This window comes from Myotis yumanensis, unplaced genomic scaffold (genome assembly GCF_028538775.1).
Source record: "Myotis yumanensis isolate MYYU_CA2020_CCGP unplaced genomic scaffold, mMyoYum1.0.hap1 SCAF_3, whole genome shotgun sequence".
NCBI lineage: Eukaryota > Metazoa > Chordata > Mammalia > Chiroptera > Vespertilionidae > Myotis > Myotis yumanensis.
In genome coordinates, this window is record NW_027223754.1 from 12,306,089 (window position 1) to 12,330,216 (window position 24,128).

Sequence of the window (24,128 nt, forward strand, 5' to 3'; positions counted from 1 at the left end):
GCATCCTCTCGGGGGTACCAACACTGATCTCGGTCAGAGGCTGACTGACAGCAGGAGTCGAGGCCCAGACCCCCTCTGGCTGGGACTCACAGCCAGGCAGAACCTTGAGAGCAGGGACTGCATCTGGAGACCCTGATCTGAAATAGAGTCAGGACACTTCCTCTTCTTATGGACAGTTGGGCAGCAGTGAAAAATTCACTACAAAGACATCTGAAAAAGTGAAATAGAATTCTCTCGGCTTGATTAACAATACTAAAGTTGAACATGTCCTTGCATGTTAAAAACTGTATAAAACCAGAGGATATAATTTTTTTTCCTTCATCAGAGTGACTACTAACAACTCATGTAAAGAAACACAGTTAGATATACATCACTCCATATAATCGATACTCTTGTAATCTTATTTTACATGCACAAGTGAGAATTATGATTAAATACACCTCAGGATAAAACCTTTTCTATATTATTATTTATTTAATTTTTGAGACTATCTAGTTTAAAGTGAAATGCAAGGACAAGTCTGTTTATGCAACTAATAACATTCTCCAAAAAACAAGGCCTGAAATTCACTACAAGGCTGGAAAAATGCAATGAAACCGAATGGTGGTCCCAACAGGCAAACTAAAGGATGAAGGATGAATGACTCAAAAATACTCCTTGTTATGCAGAGGTAGCAAACCTTTGGGACAGTGGTTCTCAGCCTTGGCTGCACATTAGAATCACCTGGGAATCTTTTTCAAATCCTGACTTCTGGGCCTTATCCTCGGGAAATTCTGTTTCTTTGTTACTAATGTTGTGGCCTCACCCCATAACAAAAAAACAGAATTTCTGGAGGATGAGGCCCAGAAATAAGGATTTTAAAAAGATTCCCAGGTGATTCTAATGTGCAGCCAAGGTTGAGAACCACTGCTTTGGGAGAAAATAAAAGCATTCTCCCAGTGGTTAGAGCAGCCGTGGGCAAACTACGGCCCGCGGGCTGGATCCGGCCAGTTTGAAATGAATAAAACTAAAAAACAAAAAAGACCGTACCCTTTTATGTAATGATGTTTACTTTGAATTTATATTAGTTCACACAAACACTCCACCCATGCTTTTGTTCCGGCCCTCCGGTCCAGTTTAAGAACCCATTGTGGCCCTCGAGTCAAAAAGTTTACCCACCCCTAGGTTAGAGTCTCCCTTTCCCTCCCCTCAACCTGGAGCAGAGCGTGAGAACCAGCAGCTGCATGGCTTCCACAGCGGCTCAATGGTGAGCACACCTATGCATTCATGTCTGCAGAGCAGGGGTGGGGGTGGGAGGGGGGGGAGGAGTGAGCAGGAGGAAGAGTCTTGGAATAGAATGAACCCTCAGAAAGGTCTCCAGAGCAAAAAGCTTCTAGAAACATTGTTCTAGAAAAAAGGTAACATAAATAAGACACAAGTGAGTAAATTAAAAAAACAACAACACCCAAGAAAAAGAGAACAAGAGGAGGGAAAAAACCCCAATATTTTACCTGGCAGTTGCTGATATATTCTTGAGAAATTCTTCACTAATCTTCCAGTTGGCCACGTTTCCTTTCACAAACCCAGCAATCATAACAAAGAGAAGGACCAGGATGTTGACAGCTGTGAAGATTTTGTTCACCCAAGCAGACTCTTTTACCCCGAAAGACAGAAGACCTATGGAAAAAGAAAGGGCGTGTCAAGTCTGACCTAAGCTCTAGAAGAGGCAACGGCTTTTTGAGGCAGTTCCAGGCTTTAGGATGTTATTCGCCAGCACTCACATATTTAAGTCATATTCATCCCTTTCCGTTGTGAGTTCTTACTCGATGGCCTAAGACACAGTATCTCTGAATTCAACCAACCAGAAGGCAGATGTGCTCACAGCTATGAGACACCACACCAGCCTAGAAACAGACAAATCTCACCACCTTGGCTATTACTACCAATGGGTAGCTAGAGGTAAAGTAACTTAGTTTTCATGAAATGCTGTTCTAAAGCCATTTCAAGGTTAATTAAGCTGCAAAATTTTGAAGGTAAAAGCTCAATCATATGTCTGCCTCATATTTACTACACACACAAACAAAAACAATTCTTTAATTGTCATGTCCGAAAGATAGGTCGATTCTCATTTTTACAGTTTTATTTCATATTCTGTTGTAAAAGTAATCAATTTCCTATCCAAGTAATTCGAAGACACAGACAACATATAAAGGAAGTAAAATCAAGTGTAATTTCCTGTCTAGAATTTTGCGCGCGCGCGCGCGTGCGCATGCGCACGCACACACACACACACACACACACACACACACAGATCTCCATGTCAACAAATACATTTTTAAAAATATTTTTTCATTGATTTCAGAGAGGAAGGGAGAGGGAGAAAGAGATAGAAACATCAATGATGAGAGAGAATCATTGACTGGCTGCCTCCTCCACACCCCACACTGGGGATTGAGCCTACAACCCAGGCGTATGCCCTTGACTGGAATCAAACCTGGGACCCTTCAGTTCACAGGCCCATGCTCTATCCACTGAGCCAAATCAGCTAGGGCAACAAATACATTTCTAATGGCCACATACTCTCCCTCTATATGGAGACACTGCACTTTAATCACTTATTTAGAGACAACCAGGCCACTTTAGTTTCTTACTACTATAAACAGTATTGACATAAATATCTTTTGACACTTTCTAATTATTTCTTGACAATAATTTTCTAAAAATTAATATTGTATCAAGGCCATGTACTTTTATACAAGGCTTTATACAGGTAGGGATTACAATAAAAATAGAAAATGTCCAATATTATCAAAATATTCTCCATAATGTTTGGCCCACTTTAAATTGCCCATTTTTATCTGTTAGGCTATTCTTGTTCATATTGATTTTTAAGATGTATTTATATAACAATGACGCTATAACCTCTCTGTCTATCATGTATTACCTTGTTTTTCCCAGTTTATCATTTGCTTTTAATATTAATGTTTTAGAATATAAAGTTTTCCTTTTTAGTTTCTACCTTTAGATTTTCCCTACTATTAATCCCCAAAGCATTGACCTTTGTATTCTAGTATTTTTATGATTATATTTATATCTTTAATCCACCTTATATAGATATGAATCAGTATAATCAAATAAAATTTATTTTTCACTTTTGAGGAAATTATTGAGATGAAAGGATTAGGCCCTATGTTTACTTGCTTCTTTCTCATCTACACACCCCTCATCTAGTAAGCACAACTCTACAAGCAGAGATGAGAGAAGCCAAATTTCATTCCTCTTCCTTTAGAATTCCCAGAATTTACACTAATATAACTACATTAACAACATAAAGTAAAATTGTATAGTCAGTAGAACTATGACTCTGTAACTCCCTGTCAGCTCAGGAACCACTATACACCTAGGAAATATACACGATGCTCTATGCCACTATACACACTGGAAAGTAGCAAAGCCACTGTCATGCCCTAGAAAAGTTCCCCAATACCCCACGTGCCCTCTCTATTCTGAGATCCCCATCTCCAGCCAGTAGATTAGAGAGCAATAAATATCTCATCCAAATATTGCATAAACTTTCCTTGGGCCCTTAAGAAGTAACAGCTTCAGTTGCCAAGATATTTGGTATCACACTATGAATAAAGATTTGTAATAGGGGGTTTTGATCTTCAAAGATTCTAAGAACAATGTTTGCTTGTAAGTTTAGCCTCTATTTAAAGTTAAGACACGATGGTCAAGAACTCCACAAAAGACGCAAGCCAAGGCCTGTGTCTTGCTGTGGAATTTAGTGATCCTAACTGTGTCATAGCTACATGCTTCTCATTGTTTAGAGATTACAGCTGACTACTTTAAGTTCATTGAAACCATCCCTAAATAAAATATGATCTAACTAATTTCATGTTACCTAGGCTGTTTAGAAACCAAAACAAAATCTATCACCTGTTGAAAAACAATTAATGTGATTTTTCTTGATATTAGAGCAAAATGCCAAATATTTTAGATCTATAATTTTTGTTCATGCCCCTAGCCCTATCCCTTTATAAAACATTTCATTAACAACCAACTTTTAAAGGCTAAAGCTATTTTAAAGACTATATAACTTTACAAGAAAACATTCATTATAGAATGTGTGTAACCAAGGAAGAACAGAGTTAGAGAGAAGGTTGGCTAGGAAAGCAAGGGGCAGATTACCAGAGTATATCAAGTAGGAAGTGGAAAAAAGGTGGATTTTATTCTTAGTGCAATCCTTGATGGGTTTTAGCAGGAATGCAGGTAGGGATTACAATAAAAATAGAAAATGTTCAAATAGTTAAAAACAAGTAAACGTAAGGGGACAGCAGGGATTAACTATGCCTACAAAGCAAAACCGCCTTCCATCTAAGTGCTTACTAGGTACCAAGCAGGAAGCCTGTACAAGAGAAACACTGGTATCTATGGATGAGCAAACTGAATCATGGAAAAATGAAGTCACTCAATGTTCGAAAGACTCTAAGTGGTAGAGTAGGAGGAGAAACCTGGTTTCTCTGACTCTATTCCCTGTGCCCTTCTAAACCACTATGCCACAGTGCTGGTGAAAACAAAACAATCCTAGTACCAAGTATGTTTGCCTATATGATGTCTACACCAAAAAATAATAGGAAAAGAATAAGAAAATCAAAACAAACAAACAAAAAACACCCCCCAAAAAGAACCCACCAGATGCCTACAATATATATAGATAATGGCATGAATAGAAAGACAGTTTCTTTTAGAAATAATATGCTTGTAAATATCCTCAATTGTTTATAACAAGATGAAATAATGCCAAATATTATACATTCTTCCTTACTGAAACTTCATTGCCATTTCTGCAACTCTCCAATGAGTATTACAAGTTTGATGGGCCTCCTGCTATTATTCAGTGCATTCCAAGTGCCATGAACACGAAAGTGCTATTTCTAATACTCGACACAATTCAGGTGTCTTTTTGAAGCATGCCTATCACCTAAGACAGTGATGGCGAACCTTTTGAGCTCGGCGTGTCAGCATTTTGAAAAACCCTAACTTAACTCTGGTGCCGTGTCACCTATAGAAATTTTTTTGATATTTGCAACCATAGTAAAACAAAGACTTATATTTTTGGTATTTATTTTATATATTTAAATGCCATTTAACAAAGAAAAATCAACCAAAAAAATGAGTTCGCGTGTCACCTCTGACACGCGTGTCACAGGTTCGCCATCACTGACCTAAGATAACATGGGGTTCCAGCCAGGCCCACAGACCTCCAATGGTAATCTAAGTGTAGAAATATGCTGCCTGGTCTTGGGAACGCAGGCCCCAATTTCAGTGGTAATCTACTTTCCTGGGACAATTAGTAGCTCAATGTAGGGAGGAGTGTCACTGGTCTTCTTACCTGATAGAAGCAATATGAGGAAGACAGCAAAGAAGTCCGGATACTCTGCAAAGCCGGCATAATTGATATTGAAGTACGTCCTGAAAAACTGGCCAATCTGTTTGTTCAGAAGTTCATCAAAGGTGCCACTCCAAGCTCTTGCAACACTTGATGTACCTTCCCAAAACACAGGACATTCAGAGAATACACGGTCACGGGGTGAAAATGACCATGACATCAATTGCTACTCTATTCTAGGAGACACATGGATTAGTTGGTTCAGATTGACTTGACCATTTTCATGCCACATACAATTATTTCATAATATTATAATTATAACCTAGTAATCAAATGCTCAATCCATCACCTGCGGAATCAGGTAACGTTATTTGCACTAAAGAGCTATATTTTTGAAAAGAGGTTTGTAAATCCACTAAGCAGTGTATTCAGAGATGAGGTAGAATCGCCCAGCTGTGCAGTGAGAAGGAGAGACATTGTAGAGATGAGAAAAAGGAGGCACGTGAGGATCATGTGATTCTCACACTCAAGACCATGGTCATTAACCAACGCAGACCTACAAGGGAGCCCCAAGGCCTGGGACTCGGGAGTGCTATGCTACCACGCCACACAATTAGACGGAGTTTTGGAAACCTACCTATCACATAGGATAAAATGAGGTTCCAGCCGGTGATGAAGGCCCACAGCTCTCCAACAGTAACGTACGTGTACAGATAGGCGGACCCTGTCTTGGGAACTCGGGCCCCAAATTCAGCGTAGCAGAGGCCGGCCATCACTGAAGCCAGGGCGGCGATGAGGAAGGACAGGACGATACTGGGGCCTGAATCCGACTTGGCCACCTCCCCAGCCAGGACGTAAACCCCAGCACCGAGGGTACTTCCAACCCCCAGGGCAATGAGGTCCATGGTGGATAAGCAACGGCTTAATTTGGAATCTTCTAGGCCGTCCATGACGACGATTTTTCTCCTGATCAGACATCGGGCAAAAGACAGCGCTGCTCTGCAGGGGATCATGGTGAAAAAGTCAACCTGAGGGAGAGAGAGGAGGGAGGGCGTTAGAGGCTGGTCCGGCATCATCATCCCTCCAATCCGAGGCCTAGCGTCTCAGCTCAATTATGGCGCCTGGATTTTTGTTGTTGTTCACTAGTTGCTAGAGGTGTGGCCGAGAGCCATCAGGCGGGCTTCATGAGCCAAAGCGGAGAATTTCTCAGAGTTCACTTAGATATGCCCTTTGATAAGGGGCTGAGACAATGGCTTATTTGGGGTGCAAAGGAGTAGGAGCCTGGAGTGATTAAAAAAGATTTGTCATTTTTGTTGCTACAATTTTTAAAGATATGCTGATAAATCTATTTTCCATAAGTTGGTTAACTGGTCTTCACTACAAGGAAGGGGTGAAAGATCCCATCTTTTTGGTTCTCTTTTTCTTTTTTTTTTATTCAGTCATTCATTCAACTCATGTTTTGTAGATGTTACTATCTGCCAGGAATTGTGCTAAGAGTAAGTCTAGAATGAATGGTACATAGATATAGTCTCCAGTTTTGGAAGACTTGCAGGCCAGCTATGGGAAAGGCAGGTAAATTCACCATCATTATGTATTCTACAGCTTTAGCAAATATGTGTTTTCAGGATATGAACATGCATTTCAAATATGTGTTTTAGCTTCTCTGTTTTCATTTCATTCTGTTCCATTTTGTCTTTTATGTGGAGTCATTTGAACCTTTTAGAAGAAAAAGATTTCCTTCAAAACATGCTTGGATTTTTCTAACTAAAACTGCTATCTTACTATGCTTTAAGTATGAATTTGTAGTGAAATACACATGCTTATTTATAATACTTGAGATTTCTAAATACACATACTAACCCAAAGTCCATATCAAGTTTTATGTGTTCTTTTGAAATGCAATGAATAAAGTAGATAGCAAGTCTCATTCTGCAACCACCCCGCCGCCCCATCCCCACTTCAAACAGGCCCAAAAAACTTAGCACTGAAAAAAAATATTATTAGGTTATAAAACAAAAAATGGATATAAGTAAGAAAAAAAATGCACCTATTACAGCAAAAAAGGCTAAAGCAAACTATACCCAAATATTAACATTAGTGATCTTTGGGTGGTGGGCTAAGTTTTACTCCTGTGTATTTCATATAATATTCATTATATTCCTAATGTGTATTTCTAATTCATCTCCAATGAATATGTACAATTTATGTGCAAAAGAAGTACAAAAATCAAAATCTACATGGCCTTGTCTACAGAGACATATAACTCAGCAGACTAGGAAATAACTAAGGAATAGGGAATATAATAGTATATGCAGCTTATTGGTGCATAAAATCAACTGTATTATTTTTTTGGAAGTTCAAATTCAAGTTTGCCAGTTATACTGAACTAGAGGTTGAGTGCCATCCCCTTCGATCTCATGACATTCATTATCAATAACCTTAACTCATGAGGTCACAACTTGGAATCTTCTCCAAAGAACTTAAGAGCTTTATTTTAAATATTTTTATTGATTTCAGAGAGGAAGGGAGAGGGAGAAATAAGAGGTTTCTTATCCTAGAAAATAAACCTATAAACTGTTCTCAACCTTAATCTGTTTAAAATAACTCTATTATTAAAAATTATTTTATTTAAAAATAATAAATAAGATAAATTTTCTATACTAAATCTAAATGACTAGTTGCTCATAACAGATGTTTGTCTGGGACATGAATAATCTAATTTCACAATAAACCTAGTAGATAAAGCTAGCTCGCTAAACATTATTCACATATCATTGCAAACGCAAGTCCTTGATATTGAAAGCAGCTCAAAGAATAGAGAAAAATCCTAAAAAAAAAACAAAGATGAGTGAAAAGCTCCTTACAGCAACAATAAAGTTTGCACATCAGTATCTTACACAAAACCTGACAGAATGCCAAGCATGGCACTTCACAAATACTTGGTGGAGAATTTGGAAATACAAATGAATGCCATCTCCAATGCTGTCAATATTCTGGCTTCCAAAGTCAAAAGGTATCAATACTTCTATCAATCAAATGTGTATTAATTTCTACAACTAACACTTGACAAGCTATTTCTCATATAATACATATAGAAGATGAGGTAGGAAAGTGTACTGCTTAAAAAAGAATCAAGAAGTGAAATGCACTGCCCGGCCAGCGTGGCTCAGTGGTTGAGCATCAACCTATGAACCAGGAGGTCACAGTTCAATTCTTGGTCAGGGCACATGCCGGGGTCGTGAGTTCAATCCCCAGTAGGGGGTGTGCAGGAGGCAGCCAATCAATGATTCTCTCTCATAATTGATGTTTCTGTCTCTCTCTTTTCTCTCCCTTCCTCTCTGAAATCAATAAAAAATATATTTTTTTTTTAAAAAGTAAAACACTGAAGTTAAATAGAGGTCAACTGAGGTGTGTGTGTGTCGGGGGGAAGCTGAGGGGAGCTGAGGGTATTACTAAATGCTGACCTTCTCTGACATTTAAATGTTTTTATTCAAGATTTAGGGACAACTACCAATTTTTAAAAAGCTCAGAAATGAAGATTTACTGAATTTCGTAATGATTTAAGATCATGTGAAAGCGGCACATGTCATATACAACATTAGCAAACAGCTGATATTAAAAATGAGGGATACATGTTTGTCTTTAGATAAAACACATTTCATAAAACACTTAACCTCAATTTTTAGGAAAAGACACAAATTCTATAATGGTTAACTATTTAAGCAAAGGATCTGAAATAAAGAAGGGACAATTAAGAAATTTTGGAGTGTGATAGGATTGTGGGTAAGTTTTCTTTTTTTCTAAATCCTCTTTTTCTGGTACTATTGTCATATGGTTCTTTGTGAAATTTCTTTTATACCCCCCCCCTTCTACACACACAAAATAAACAGTCTAAAAAATGAAAGGGAATAAGCAAGCCAACCGATAAACAAACCTTTGAAAATGTCAAAAACAGTGAAAACTTTTATTGTCAACAGTTACCCAAAATGAATACGTTACCGTCATCTCATCAATATAAAAGTGAATTTAATTCACTCTACAGTACACAGGAAGCAGGGCTGTTCTTTTACAGAAATGCGCCACTCTAATCAGATAGGACCTGATTGCTGGAAAGTATTTTGGGCCGTTTTCCATGTTGCCCTCAGAAAATAAGATAAAGCTGCGTTTGCTAAGCTTCCGTTAGCTTTTAAGTAACAGAAAAGCATACGTCAAGAACTCTTCCTAGAACTGACAGGTTACGCAGTGCTCTCTGCAAACACTCTCAGCTATGCACAGCTGATAAAATACTGATGGCAAAAGCCCTGGCACAATATCAATTTTGTAGAAATATAATGGGACGGAGAAACGCAATGTAAAACATCCTGAGTCAATCTGATGTATCATTGCTAACCAAACATTTGTTAAGTCCCAGCAGGTGCAACAGACACTGTTTAGTCAATAAAGAAAAATGAATCCTGTGCTTTTGTGTTTTGTGGAGACGGACTGATAGGTGAACGTACTCTGGCAACGGAAGAATGAAAAAACAGGGTGTTTGTGTAGAATTTGAGTGATACAATTTGACATTGACATATTTTAAAAGTTGAGTAACTCTTCCTTTAAAACGTTTTTAAAAGATACGCTCCTTGTGTGCAGTGGTGATGACCTTATTCTCACTTCTACCAGGTTCTTTCATTGCTGGAGAAAATTCCACTCATACTTCGCCTTTGGCTCAGGTCTGCACCCTCTGCCCATTGACTGTCTCATCCACAACACACCATGTAGGGAGAAGACGCAGGGCTATTGGCCTGGAGTGTACAGACTTTGTTTTTCCAAGGGCTCTGTCGGCTACTGCTACTGTGACCAAGGACTGGTATTTAATAGGAACCTACATGCATGCAGAGGTCTCTGATAACATGTATACCCATGGCCTTCCCCTTAGAATGTAAAACTCGAATCAACATTCCTATGAGGTCACAAGTGATTGGTGATGTGTACCTTCTCCAATAAATAATTACTTTACTTATTGCTAAAACAGTGGTCTCTCTATTGAGAAGAAAAATCTGCAAATATTCAGCCTAGATCTGGAAATGTAATTAGCCAAGGGCAGGCTGGAGGGATCTGTAATAGACGCTGCAGCAGAAACATCTCCGAATGATTCTAAGGAGCCTGATGATACAGGCGGGTCTTCCGCAGGCCCCACCGTAAGGAAACAGTTTCAAGAAACCTAACTCCTTGCTGGAGCCCCTTTTAATTCTTGCCCCAGAGCTCAATTCCTTTCTCAGCACCTTCTTCTCAACCTTCTTCAATCCAGGCTGTAAATGTGACAGCACAGCATTGCAGGTCAAGTAAACCCCTAGCCCTGGTGATATGACACCACCCCAGAGCAGACTTCCTTTCTGCTGACCACAGGAATCTTTCCAAATCTGCAAACTGCAGTCAAACGTCCGTCCTGGGTTTTTACTCTGGTTCAGGAGCCTGATGAGGCATTTAGTGGCATAGAAATGAATCTTCCCTCTCCTCCGCTAAGTCAGGCTGAATTTTCAAACTTAATTCTCCGTCTCAGTATCACAGGTCCTGTCAACAAATCTTACAGGAGAAAGAGCTGTGGCAAGCCAGTGGGGCAGGCAGGCGCTCCAGCAAATCCTCAACAAATTAGCTCATCCTAATTATAACCAAATTTCCCTTCCTGTTCAAGTTGCTAGTATCATAGGGAGACATCTGCACTTTCTGTTTTGGGACCGACAGGGAAAAAGAAACTAAACCACACAGAACTTGGATCTTGGTTGCACTGTGTGTGTGTGTGTGTGTGTGTGTGTGTGTGTGTATTCTTTAAACTTAGACCTTATGGTTTGGCAATCTGCAAACTCACCATCAACTACATTTCTACAACTTTAAAGTTCAAGAACATTTTCAAATTTTATTATATGCTAAATAATTTAATAGAAGGGAGAAGAAAATGTGGGCATAATATCATGGGATTGGTGACATTTCTCTCATTTTAATTTACATTTAAGAGTTTAATTTCTCAAAAAATACATCAAAAGTATACTTCAGGATAAAAGATCATCTGAAATGGTAAACTGTTCGCTCTAGTTAGTAAAAAATCAAACCAAACAACCACAAACCTTTGCATTCAAACCTAAAATGTTTATTTTTTTTGGAAAACAAAGATACTTTTTCATATGCATTTCATTTATATTTGGTTCAAAACTTTTCTTTTCTCCAAATCGAAATGTCCTCCAAATTTCTTCCAGATAGGTAAGTGGCAAATATAGAAATAGGTAAAAATTAAAGACACATGGAGGCCACTGGAAGATCATGACATTGTAGGAGTAACATTTACATTTTCTCTCCTTTTATATCAAACTAGAGGCTGGTGCACGAAATTCGTGCACAGGTGGGGTCCCGAGGCCTGGCTGGTGATCAGGGCCAATCGGGGCCAGGCCAATCGGGGCCGGGCCAATCGGGGCCAGGCCAATCGGGGCCAGGCCGATCAGGGCCAGGCTGAAGAGGAGGTGCTGGTTGCTGAGCCAGGCACAAAAGGAACAGACGCTGAACTCCGATGCTGCCATCATCGGCGCCCCGCCACTGCAACGTTCCCCCCTCCCCCACTCCTCCTTCCCTCACTGCCATGCTGCCACTGCAGTGGGTGGGTGGCGGGCCAATCGGGGCCTGCTGGCCGGGGGGGGAGGAACAGGGCACAGGAGGTTGGCCACCAGACCTGAGGAGGGAGCCTGTCCCAGCCCGGGGCCTGCCAGCCGGGGGAAGGGACCGCAGGAGGTTGACTGTAAAAGCACACTGACCACCAGGGGGCAGCTCCTGCATTGAGTGTCTGCCCCCTAGTGGTCAGTGCACGTCATAGTGACCGGTCATTCCAGTCACTTAGGCTTTCATAGATTGGCACTACCAGGAAGTTAAGCTATTTCAAAGCTTCTGACAGGAATCCAGACACAGACAAGCAACTTTCCTAAGGACATCCAGCAAACAAATAGCTAATAGAGAATTTTGGAAAGTTTGTAAAGGCAGCTTCAAAATGGGTATCTACTTAGTTTCAGGAAAGGCAAAAATAAAGGCATAGGCATACCTGGCTGTCTCATCCAAATAGATGCAGAATAATAAAAAAAAAATTGTCCAACTTTTGTTGTTAGGGTTGGAGAAGAGCAGAAGTTAAAAAAAAAAAGTGCAGAAAAGAAACAGAGCCCCCAGCACCTCTGTGACAGGAGTATCTGGCCAGTCAGCACCCGGTTTCCTCCGCCAAGGACCCTGGTGGTACGCTTCGCATCAGGCAGCCGCCTGGCCCTTTAGGTCTTAGCAATCTTTGGTTAATAAATCACCCCACATGCCAGAGGGTACAATCTGTCCCTCGCCCCAACCAGCTACTGAAGGAAGTGTCCTCTGCGAGCCCCTGTCACCGGGTAAAGACGTGCCATCCCAAACATCAGGAGGTACCCTAAGGACTCCATACTCGTCACTACTTAAATGCTATACTATTAAAATGACTAATGTTTGTTGAGTATTTCTCATGCGTCAGGGGCTGGGGAGAGCTAGAGGTAAGTAGGGGTCAGCAGAGCTTCTACAATATAATCCAAATGGCCATGTCAAGCTCTTTGAACTGCCAGAAAACAGTCGCATCGGCACGTTTTTATGCCACAAGATATTCTAGATGAGTGGGCTTCCTAGATCACTGAAGTTTAATTCGAGGTTTCTCTGATTGGTGTGGATCAGATCTTGCCTCCGTTCAGGGGGTCCTGCTGTGGTCACAGGTGTGGGAACTGCTCATCTTATAAGAAAGTGATTCATTTGGTACAGTGGGGCCTTGACTTACGAGTGTCCCGACCAACGAGTTTTTTGAGATACGAGCAGTCTCTCGGCCGATTTTTTGCTTTGAGTTGCGAGCTAAAATTCAGGTTACAAGCCAGCTTCAGATACCCCACTGCTAGTTGGCGCAGAGAACGTCACAGTGAACGCCACAACATCAGCCCAGCATCACGTGTCTCACTCGTTCACTTTATGATTTGACATACGAGTAATTTGAGTTACGAGCTCCATAACTAAATTTGTAAGTCAAGGCCCCACTGTATTACATCTCAAGAAACTACATAAAAAGACAAACATAACTGTTTTAAAAAACAAGCAAAAAATACTCCCTATCGCCTTCATTCTAATTTAATTCACCAGCATACAAATTAGAGCCAACTCAAGGGCACCAATGAAATCCAGGTGACCTCAGAGATCCCAGGCCCCTGTTGAATTATAGCCGATCCTCAGGAAGTTTTTTTTGTTTTTTGTTTTTTAAACTTATTTCTGGATTAGTAGCTGGATTCCAAATTAAAAATGCTACAAGTATGTTCATGGACGAGGAGGCATGTTAAAGACCAAGAAAGCTCTTTTTGTCCAAGAGCAAAGAATTGAGAAATGCTTTTGAACATTGGTTTCCTCTAATCATGCTTTTTCCATTAGAGCCGAAGTACCGCCTCAATTTACTACCTCACACCCCTCCTCAAAGGAACCTGGTTTCATTCATTGCTAAGATTAAACCACTTCTGTTTCAATGCGAGGCAAAATTCCCCCGTCAAACTGTGGCAGGGAAGGAATGCGACAAGAATTCGCATTCACTCTAAGTACAAGTTCAAGGAATTTAGATGGATCACATACCGAGTGTACTTATGTTTTATGGTTTTTCAGAAAAGACATTTCTAGAAAAGACTATATTTTCAATTTTGAAAAGCATGTTCTGATTTGTTACTTCTTAAAATACAGAAACAATGTGTTGCCAGAACTTGCATCATTAGCATCTTGGCAGTTTGTGGAAACACTGCTATTGGCTGAGAGAGATTTGAAAGTTCCTGTTGGCGTCGAGCGAGTCTGAATAAAACATTTCTATTGTGCGCTCAGAGAAAGCAACGAAAACAGTGCCCATTCCTCACCACCATGCAGAGCCACTAAATGTTAGGTTTAGGAGATGCGAACTAAGAATTTTAAAAATTAAAATAACTTGTTAATGATGAGGTCCCTAAAACTGAGGTCTGACATTCTTGTCCCACATGTGTTATCTTTTTGTAATATTATTAGAAAAGTTAAGAAAAATCCTGATCTCCAACTTTTAAGTTGGAGAAATTGTCGTTAGGGCATATCAATTACTTAATGAATGTCAATTTCTCTCAAAGATCAAGCTTTACAAATTTTGAAAAGGAAAAGTGAAATGCTTCGCCAAGAGCTGCTTCGTCTGACCTTCAGAGTAGTCAGCGCTCAGACGCGGAAAGAGAAATACGGTATCTTGGGCTCTGACTCCAGCGGGTCCAGGGAACAGCTCTACTTCCCACCCCTAACTTGAAGTGATGCCTGGGGCAGGAAGCGAGCGTTTGAATCCAAGCTGTGCAGCGATCCGTAAACGAATTCTTTGAGTCAAACAGTCGAGTGTCCTTGATCTTAAATCATGCTTGTGAATGTTTACAAACATCAGCATACTCCCCAATAACAGAAGTATGGAACACGCAGAACGAGCTGAGTTTGGATCTTTTTACTTACACGGGGATCCAATCCGCCTCCTGCCAGCATCCACCACTGGAACACTTCGCCTGGTTTCAGGACCACCCCTCTGGCCTCCGGCCTCGGCCTCCCTTCCTCACCTTCTGTTTTGCTGTCATCCACGTGAATGCCGCAGTCCAGTTACCCACCTACCTCCCCTGCAACACGCCCCTTCTTGAACCCAGGCGAGTAACGGGGTTGGTGGACCTGGTGTTGCCCGCTCCCCGGCCTTCTGAGCTACTGCGGGCACAGCAGAAAGGGACTTTCTTGCCTTCTCTGTCATTTCCTGACTCCTTTGACTCCGAGAAGAAAAAAAAAAAACACCACCACCCACTCAGAAACAGTAACGCCAAGAAGCCTGGCTGTTAATGCAATGAAGCTTCGGAAGGAAGGAAAGCCCGCAGCCCAGGATCCACCTGGCCCAGAGAAGGAGGCAGAGAGGAAAGGGGGCGGGTTATGCGAAGTGCTGGTGTGGAATCCGAACAGGATCTCCTTCGAGAGAGACAAGGAAACGCTGGAATCCTTTTTGTTATTATTTTTAAATAATTTTTAATATATTTTTATTGATTTCAGAGAAGAAGGGAGAGGAAGAGCGAGAGAGAGAAACATCAGCGATGAGAGAGAATCATTGATCGGCTGCCTCCTGCACGCTCCTTACTGGGGATGGAGCCCGCAACCCCGGCATGTGTCCTTGACCAAAATCAAACCGCAGGCTGACGCTCTATCCACTGAGCCAAACTGGCTAGGGCTTGAAATCCTTTTTAAATATACTCCTGGCAGCTGGCCGGTTTTCTGGGTCTTGAGGCACGTGGGGAGGATTAACACTTTCCCATACACTGTGTGTCTCCGGCTTCCCCGCCTCCCATGAAGGTAAAACTGCTGAGTTGGTGTAAGACAGAATGTACACACTTACATACCACCACTTCTAAGTAGGATTTATTTGGCTTAAGTACATGACTGGCAACTGATCCCTGGAAACGAGGCGGATAGAACCAGGCCATCAAGGGCGGCTAGAAGGACATGAGGGAAAGGAAAGAGACAGTTGTACCCACGACATGAGATGAAGATACTTCTCCGAAGAGCGCGTGCCTGGCTGTGATGCTGCAGAGATGTGTTCATTTCGATGTCGCCGACATCCAACATTGCATCACAAAGACTTCTCAGTGAATTCCATTATTTAATAACCCCCCGGTGACATTTCATGTTAAAGCCTTTTGAATGCTCTTGATGTTTAATTATAAAGGGCATGTTAATGCATTTTAGAAATCTTTTTTTTTTTTTTTTTTTTTTTTTTTTTTTTTTTAAATATATTTTATTGATTTTCCACAGAGAGGAAGGGAGAGAGATAGAGAGTTAGAAACATCGATGAGAGAGAAACATCGACCAGCTGCCTCCTGCACATCTCCCACTGGGGATGTGCCCGCAACCCAGGTACATGCCCTTGACCGGAATCGAACCTGGGACCTTTCAGTCCGCAGGCCGACGCTCTATCCACTGAGCCAAACCGGTTTCGGCGCATTTTAGAAATCTTAACATCATACACGAAACCCTGGTGGGTATACCTCGTGGAGGAAGTTCCCCACCCCGCCTTCGCTGCAGAATTCCTTTCTTCTCTGACAGGTGGCCGTCCCCATGGGCAAGGGCAGGCCGCATTCTCGAGGCATCCTCCGCTCTGGTGTAGCTCCCACTGCCACAAGCCCTCCCCCTGTCCGAAGCCCCCCTATAACGCCTGCCCATTGGCCTCGTTCTGCCCTAAGAGCAAAGGTGGAAAAGTCCTCTCATTCGAATAACCCAAATGGCTATCATCCCACAACTTCTTTCCTCTCCGAGAAATACATTAATTCAAAGTACGAGGAGCACATTTTGAAAAACCCTAACTTTAAATGACACTCCCAACAAGCCAAAGCATTTCAGATGTGGTCATGCAAGCACAGAGTCTAATTTGCTTATTTTCTTCCTCCAATTCTGTATACTCCTATTTATTCTTTTTGCCTTTTTAAAAATATATTTTTATTGATTTTAGAGAGGGAGGGAGAGGGAGAGAGAGATAGAAACATCAATGATGAAAGAACATCATTGATCAGCTGCCTCCTGCATACCTCCTACTGGGGATCGAGCCCACAATGTAGGCATGCGCCCTTGACCGGAATAGAACACGGGACCCTTCAGTCCGCAGGCTGATGCTCTGTCCACTGAGCCAAACCGACTAGGGCTGTGTTATTTTTAATAGATGCCACTAACCACCTCAGCACAGTGCACAGAGCTGTGCTGGCCGGCTCCTGGCTCTCCTCCGCCCATCTTCTGCCTCCTGCTCACGCCCTCCAGCTACACTGTTTCCTTTGAACTTGCTCTGAACTCGAAGCCTCTTACTGCCTCCAGACTCTCTGCACAGTTGCTCCTTCTTCCTGGAAAGTTACCCCTCCTCCTTGCCTAGAGAGCTCCCAGCATCCTCCACACCCCTCCTCCCTGCCACTTGTTCTCACAGCACTCTGCTTTCTTGTCTCATAGTCTGGAGAAGTGATGGCGAACCTTTGAGCTCGGCGTGTCAGCATTTTGAAAAACCCTAACTTATTTTTGGTGCCGTGTCACATATAGAAATTTTTTGACATTTGCAACCATAGTAAAACAAAGATTTATATTTTTGATATTTATTTTACATATTTAAATGCCATTTAACAAAGAAAAATCAACCAAAAAAATGAGTTCGCGTGTCACCTCTGACACGCGTGTCATAGGTTCGCCATCATTGGTCTAGAGCTTGTTTGTTTAATCCTTTATGGCACTTTTTTCTTTAATAGGATCAGAGTCAAATGCCTTGGTGAACAAGGTTTGGATGAACTGCCCTCCTGTAAAAGGTATGGGGGAGCACCTATCAATAAACAGGTTCTTGGTTTGGTTATCAAATGAAGGTGAGGTGATTAGGGTGAGCCCTAATCCCATAGGACTGGTGTCCTTATAAGATGAGGAAAAGGCCTAATAAGATGAAGACAGACACACGGGGAGAATGCGTGTGCCATCAGAGCAGACGGTGGAGGGATGCAGCTGCAAGCCAAGGACACCAAAGCTCCACGGCTACCACCAGAAGCTCTAAGGGCCCAGGAGGGATTCTCACCCAGGGTTTCAGAGGGAGGCTGGCCCTGCTGACACCTTGATTCTAGACTTTGGGTTCCCAAAACTGTGGGTCAGTATGTATTTTTATTCTAAGCCACCCAGTTTGTGGTACTTTTTCATGGCAACCCTAGGAAATGAATACACTCCTTTAGACTAACAGCTTCTTGCAAGCAAGGTCTGTATTTTACTCACTTGTTGCATTCTCAATGTACTGAGAGTGATTAAAATATACATAGGAGTGAAGTAAACATTTGGTCAGTGAATGGATGGTTCATACTTAGTTTATACTTCACTAAAACGCCCAGGCGTCTTCTTGTCTCCCAAAGATGTTTACATACACTGGTCTTCTTGATTCCATTTTGTTTCACTGATGATTTTGAAACCTAAATCCAGAATTTTAAGCTTCACATTATTTGGGATTATGTGTAATACAAGTCCATCAACCAGTCAATGTACTTAGCACCCTCCCTATCCTTACACCATTGCCAACGTAATAAGCATGTCTTCTATCTCAATCCCAGTAAATACATGATAAACATGCCTACACACCACAGGGCCAAGGACAGAGTACCATGGCAGGCCACCAAGACTGTCTCTCCAAGCTGGTATCGACCCGTTAATCAACACTCTGGACATCTCATGCAACCAACTGGAAACCCACAGTTCTCTCCAACTTGTCCCAAGGTTATCCTAACACATGCTGTTAAATGCTTTGCCAGAATCCTAACACGTTATGTTTAAACTTCCCAAATCTACCAATCTAATAACCATGGAAAAAGATGGAGTGGAGTTAGCTAGGCATAACTTGTTCTTGCTGAACGCATGCCTTTTGGGAATCGGTCACTTCTTTTCCAACTACATTCTGATGGGCTAGTGTTTTGCTGGTGAACCATGTCCAGCTCCCTGATCAGCGGTTCCTATGATCTCCATGGGCTTCCTTCCTTTCTTCTGCTTCCTGCCTGTACCTCAGGGCACCTCCAGGACTACCTCCAAGGTGGTTACTCCAGACTCAGATCTACAACTTAATGTTGTGAGACAGAATTCATCCGGGCCTGAGACTGTGAACGAGTGTAAAAGCAGCTTCGTTTCTCTCACCAATTTGGGCTTCCAGTCCCCTTTCTGCTGTGCGTTGTGTCACCTGGTGAGACAGCCACCTTCTAGTAATGACAAAAGCAAACGAGGGAGTGAGCCTCTCTGCCTTCCCTCGGCCACCTGTGGCTATCACACCGGGTTCCCCCTTTTCTTTCTCCTCCCTGACTAAGTTTCATAAAGATTCGACTCAAACACCCCTTTACTGTTTTCACAGATTCGTACCACTTACTTTCCTCTCCCATCTTTTAAGTCTGACACCTCCAATGAACTCCCGTGGTAGCCATCTGCCCATCTTGTTCCTCACACCGAGCATTCCACTAGGATTTTGACTGTATTTGTCTTTACTTCTTTCCCAATGGCACCGTTACATGTAGTCCATGGAGTTATATCTATATTTTCTGTAAACATTTAGAAGTCTGCTCTTTAAAAATCAAGGGTACAAAGACTGAATCTGCCAGCTGGTTAGTGCAGAATATTCTAGGGTATAAGCAAATGATTTCCTTGTCGCCAAGAGACAAACATCCTATGAATCTTACCAAAGGGTATAACTTGTGCAAATTCTTTGAGCCCCCTAAACTCTCCTTACCCAGCCTCCGTATTGCATTCATCTTACATCAACAAAGATCATGTTTGTTTAACAGTCTTTCACAGGAGGGTTTTAACAACACCCCCCCCCCACCGCCCCCCCCCCGCCCTTGTGGGAACATCCTTGTTTGCAGGCAGCAAAACAGCGTTTCATCATCTGTGGCTCTGGCAACATGGACTTGGGCCTGACCTCTGAGCGTGAGCTCACAGGCACCCAATCACTAACGAAGCACGCACAATTCTACCATGATAACGGGAAGGAAAATAGCTCATTGTCCCATTAAAACCCCCCAGATTAAACCTGTGCCTCCCTCAGGACTAGTCACTCCTACAGTGCTCATCTCTCACCTGCAGCTGTGTCGTGTCCTTTTCTAGGACATCTATTTAAAAAAATGTTTTTATTGGTTTGAAAGGGAGAGGGAGAAAGAGAAACATCCATGAGAGAAACATCCATGAGAGAGAGAAACATCAATCTGAGAGAGAAAAACATCCATCTGCTGCCTCCTACACACTCCTTACTAGGGACTGAGCCCACAACCCAGGCATGTGCCCCGTGACCGGGAATCGAACCAGCGACCCCTAGGTGCACAGGAGGACGCTCAACCAACTAAGCCACATCGGCCAGGGCTAGGAGAAAATGCAACAGATACTAATTCCAGCTATGATTTGGGACCACTTTCTTGTTTCATATTCTAGAGATTATTTATTTGATTTTGTGTGTGTGTGTGAAGATTTCTAAACACTTCCTTTTTCTTCAAACAGAGAAATACTTACAACCGAAATATCCTTTCTAGTACAGCAGATCAAGAGCCCAGCACATATAAGCTACCCAGGGAAAGGTATTTTCTCCTTAAAACATCAAGGCAAACTTCTCTGGTGGGCTGAAAGCACACGTTTAATAACACAAATATAGCAAAATTACAGGGAAAACATGTGGGAAATGGCTCCATGTTAGATTACCACTTTATCTGGACACAGGAAGAGAGTCTAGCTCTGAGTCGTCCTTGACTGTTGCCTGATCAATCATTTCTGGTAATTTCTCCACCTCTGAAAGTCAAAGTGCATCAGAATGCACACCGGAGCACAGAGAACAAATCCCATGTGCCAAGGACTTGTTCCCGATGGCAGACTGTGGCTCTGTATTCTCCCCTGCTACCAACAAGCTAGAAAAAAGCATCAGCCTTAGATGCGAAAGTCGCACTATGTATAAAAATACCTCAGCCGATTATTTCACTCAGTCCTGAGGTTGGAGAATAAATTGTTTTTTTGCTTGCCCCTTTACAATGGCAATGACAACAAACAATTATTCTCATCTTGCAGGCATCAAAAAGAAATAAACACCTTTAAAAAGCTCTAATGAGAATCAGGTGTGGTAACATTACCACCCACATTCATTGGATCCTAGAGTTGGTGGTAACAGCAGACTTTGGCGTGGAAAGGGCGTGGGGTCTTAGAGGCAGGCAGAGTTTACCTCTCAGCGCCCCTTTCTCACTGCTAACATGATGTTCTTATAAGGTTGTCATGAAGGTCAAAGGAGAAAATGTATGTGAAGTGCCCACTACAGAGCAGGCCCTCAGTGGATGGCAGTGGCTGTTAATCTATTACTAGAACTCGCACAAACACATCCTTCCAGATTAAACCTGTGCCTCCCTCAGGACTTGCCACTCCTACAGTGCTCACATCTACGTGTTTCACATTCATGTCTTGGAACACCAAAAATAATCCATGTATAGAAGCCACTCACTTTTTATGTAAAGGATTTGTAGATACACAGAAAAAAAGATTTAGAATAAAATGGATTGCCAGTCCCATACTCTCATTTTTAATATATTTTAATAGATTTCAGAGTGAAAGGGAGAGGAAGAGAGAGGCAGAAGCATCAATGATGAGAGGTTGTACAGCTGCTATAGTCATTAGTGTACAGTCTCAATGATATTCTCTAACCTCAGGTTCAAAGAACTTCCCAAATACAATTTCTCGAGCATGCCCACTGGGAGTCCTCTCCCTAAGGAAGTTCTTGGACAGAAAACTTTCAACTGGGAAACAAAAGCATTGAGAAACTTGCCTTCGCATTTGGGCTTGATTTCTTCCTTGTGCAACTGACTGCATGCTGACACCGAGAAAGACTTGGGTTCTCTTCAAGGCTTGGCCTGGGGTTTTCCTCCTTAGCCAAGCAGATTCAAGCACCCACGCTAATGAGAGACCTGCTGCCAGAGACTGGAAAGGGGCCACAGCTCAGGGCGAACAAAGCAGAGTCAGAGGCAGAAGAAGAGCCCAGGAAGCCCCATCCTCAGTGCAGGCTGACCGAAGGCCCAGAGCTGGAGGACCAGGACTCAGAGACGGGCTATGTGCAGTTACCCTGGGAAGAGAAAACGGCAGCAGGAATATAAAAGAAGAGAGAGACTGCCACTGACATGGCTTACAGAGAAGGCAATCACCAGTTTAACATTTAAGGAGAGTTCTGGTAAGTTCCTAGAATGAGACATGTTCGTAAAATGTACACAAATATACTCTCACCACAATGGCTTTGACTGCTGCTGCCACTCCTGAGAACGAACATTAATCAAGGGCATTTTATGGATTAACCCAACTAAATTGCCCAACAACCCTAGAGGCAGGTACTAGTACAATCTCTGGTATACAGATCAGAAAACCAAAGCTTTGAGAGGTTAAATACTACCTAGTATATATCAAAGTCAGGATCCAAAATCAAGTCTGTCTGACTCTCCATAATAAGATATAATATAGGCAGTAGCCTTTTAGGAGCAATGTCATAAAGTCTCATAATTAAAAAAAAAAAAAACACCACAACTCCCCCTCCCCCACAAATGGTCCATTTCTGTTATAGCCACTGACGGTTTTGATTGGTGTGCACCATCTAAAGAGACCCACACCAAGTTCACATTCCTTTCAGAGCTCAGATTCCCACAGTGAGCACAGGAGTGAGGAAATGGAGTGCTCTGAGGAGCAAAGTGTTAACCAACCACATCCCAGAAAGCAAAGCACAGACAGTTTTCTGCCAATAAATAGTCCAGTTATGAAGTACACACCCTAAACGGAGATGAAATTCTATCCAGAGCATGCCTTAAGGAACAGCTTGGTTCAAAGCCAGTGTTAGCTAATGATGACGTCATCCAGCTCAATATAGCATGCTGAGGAGCTACAGGATACTGCTCCTTTAGTTTTGAATTTGGGGGGGGGGGGGGGAGGGGAGGGAAGGGAGGGAGGGAGGAAAAGAAAAAGAAAATGGAATGTGAAAATAAAAAGAAGTAATTGGGATCCTTCATTGGTTTACTGTTATGTTTTGGGCACTGGATAGACCTTATTTTATTTAATTTTCACAACCACTTCAGCAGAAATGACCCATCTTCAGATGATGAAACTGATGTTCAGAGATGCTAAGTAACTTGCTCAAGATCACAGAGCTAGATTTGAACCCAAGGTTGTGAGACTCCAAAGTCCATGCCCTTTCTTCTATGCCACACAGCCTAGAAGCAAGGGCAAATGCAGAATTATGGCTCTTGGCAGCCAAGCACCAACTGATGAAAGATCATTGGAAGGTCATCATCCAGATGTTACCAAAAATTTTTTTGGAAGACTTTGGAATTTTAAAACCTCATCTCCAATAGAGTTTAACCTTTCTAATTCATAAACCATTACTACCTTAAGACTGAAAGTATAATCGTTATTAAAATATAAGCAATGGAGAAGAAAAATGTAAGGATCAATAAAAGTAACTAGATAAGCATCATAACTTATGTCTGTATTAAAATTCTAACATACTGGGGGCTAGGAGGAGGGAAGTAAAGCGGGGGAGGGACTGGGAGATATCTGTACTACTGTCAACAATAAAAATATATTTAAATAAAAAATAAAATTCTAACATATATTAAAACTCACTTCTTCTAGCTACCGAAACCTGCAATAATTTAATATAAGAAGGCTTTAACATAAAAGCTGAAGATTTTGCTGCTTTTACTAAAACACAAGGTTTTCTGAAACACTGTATTCATTTTACAATTTGTCTGGTTCATTCCTTATCCATCTCTTGGGTTCTCAAATACCTAGTATTCTTAATTCTCCCCATATTTCGGAATTCAAAACATATTTCAGAACAAATGAAGCCTTGTGGCTCAGCAAATCACATCTTTCATGTTTTAGTTTTGCTTAGATTTTATTTCAAATGGCCTCTGGTAATATCAGAGACCTTCCCCTCCTATTACCCCAAACTTTTCTATGGCCTTGTTTTGTGCCTGCAAATAATTTGGTATAATTCGATTGAAGTCACTAGTATTTTCTTAATCCACAGACGGAATCTGTTAGGAAGAATGAAAAGGGGAAACCAGCAGAGATAATAGATATATATTCGCTACATCCTTTGAAGTTTGCCTAGTGAATTCCCACATGAACTCCTTAATATCACAGAGTCTGCCAGTCCAAGTCTTTAGTTCCTTGGATGTTGGTT

The 24,128-nt window shown here is 41.8% G+C and overlaps 1 protein-coding gene across 3 annotated transcripts in view; it reads right to left on the reverse strand.

Annotated features, from left to right (window-relative positions):
• Window positions 1-24,128, reverse strand: part of SLC7A2 (solute carrier family 7 member 2) — a 52,152-nt gene that overhangs the window by 12,973 nt on the left and 15,051 nt on the right. For 2 of the 3 annotated variants that reach the window (XM_070408284.1, XM_070408283.1), the window contains exons 1-3: window positions 6,006-7,169; window positions 5,372-5,527; window positions 1,491-1,656 (exon numbers count right to left, since the gene is read on the reverse strand). In XM_070408284.1, coding sequence (XP_070264385.1) covers window positions 1,491-1,656; window positions 5,372-5,527; window positions 6,006-6,447 — 764 coding nt within the window. In that variant the 5' untranslated portion in view covers window positions 6,448-7,169. Of the gene's footprint in view, window positions 1-1,490; window positions 1,657-5,371; window positions 5,528-6,005; window positions 7,170-24,128 lie in introns of those variants that run through there. The other variant, XM_070408286.1, reaches the window with a different exon arrangement.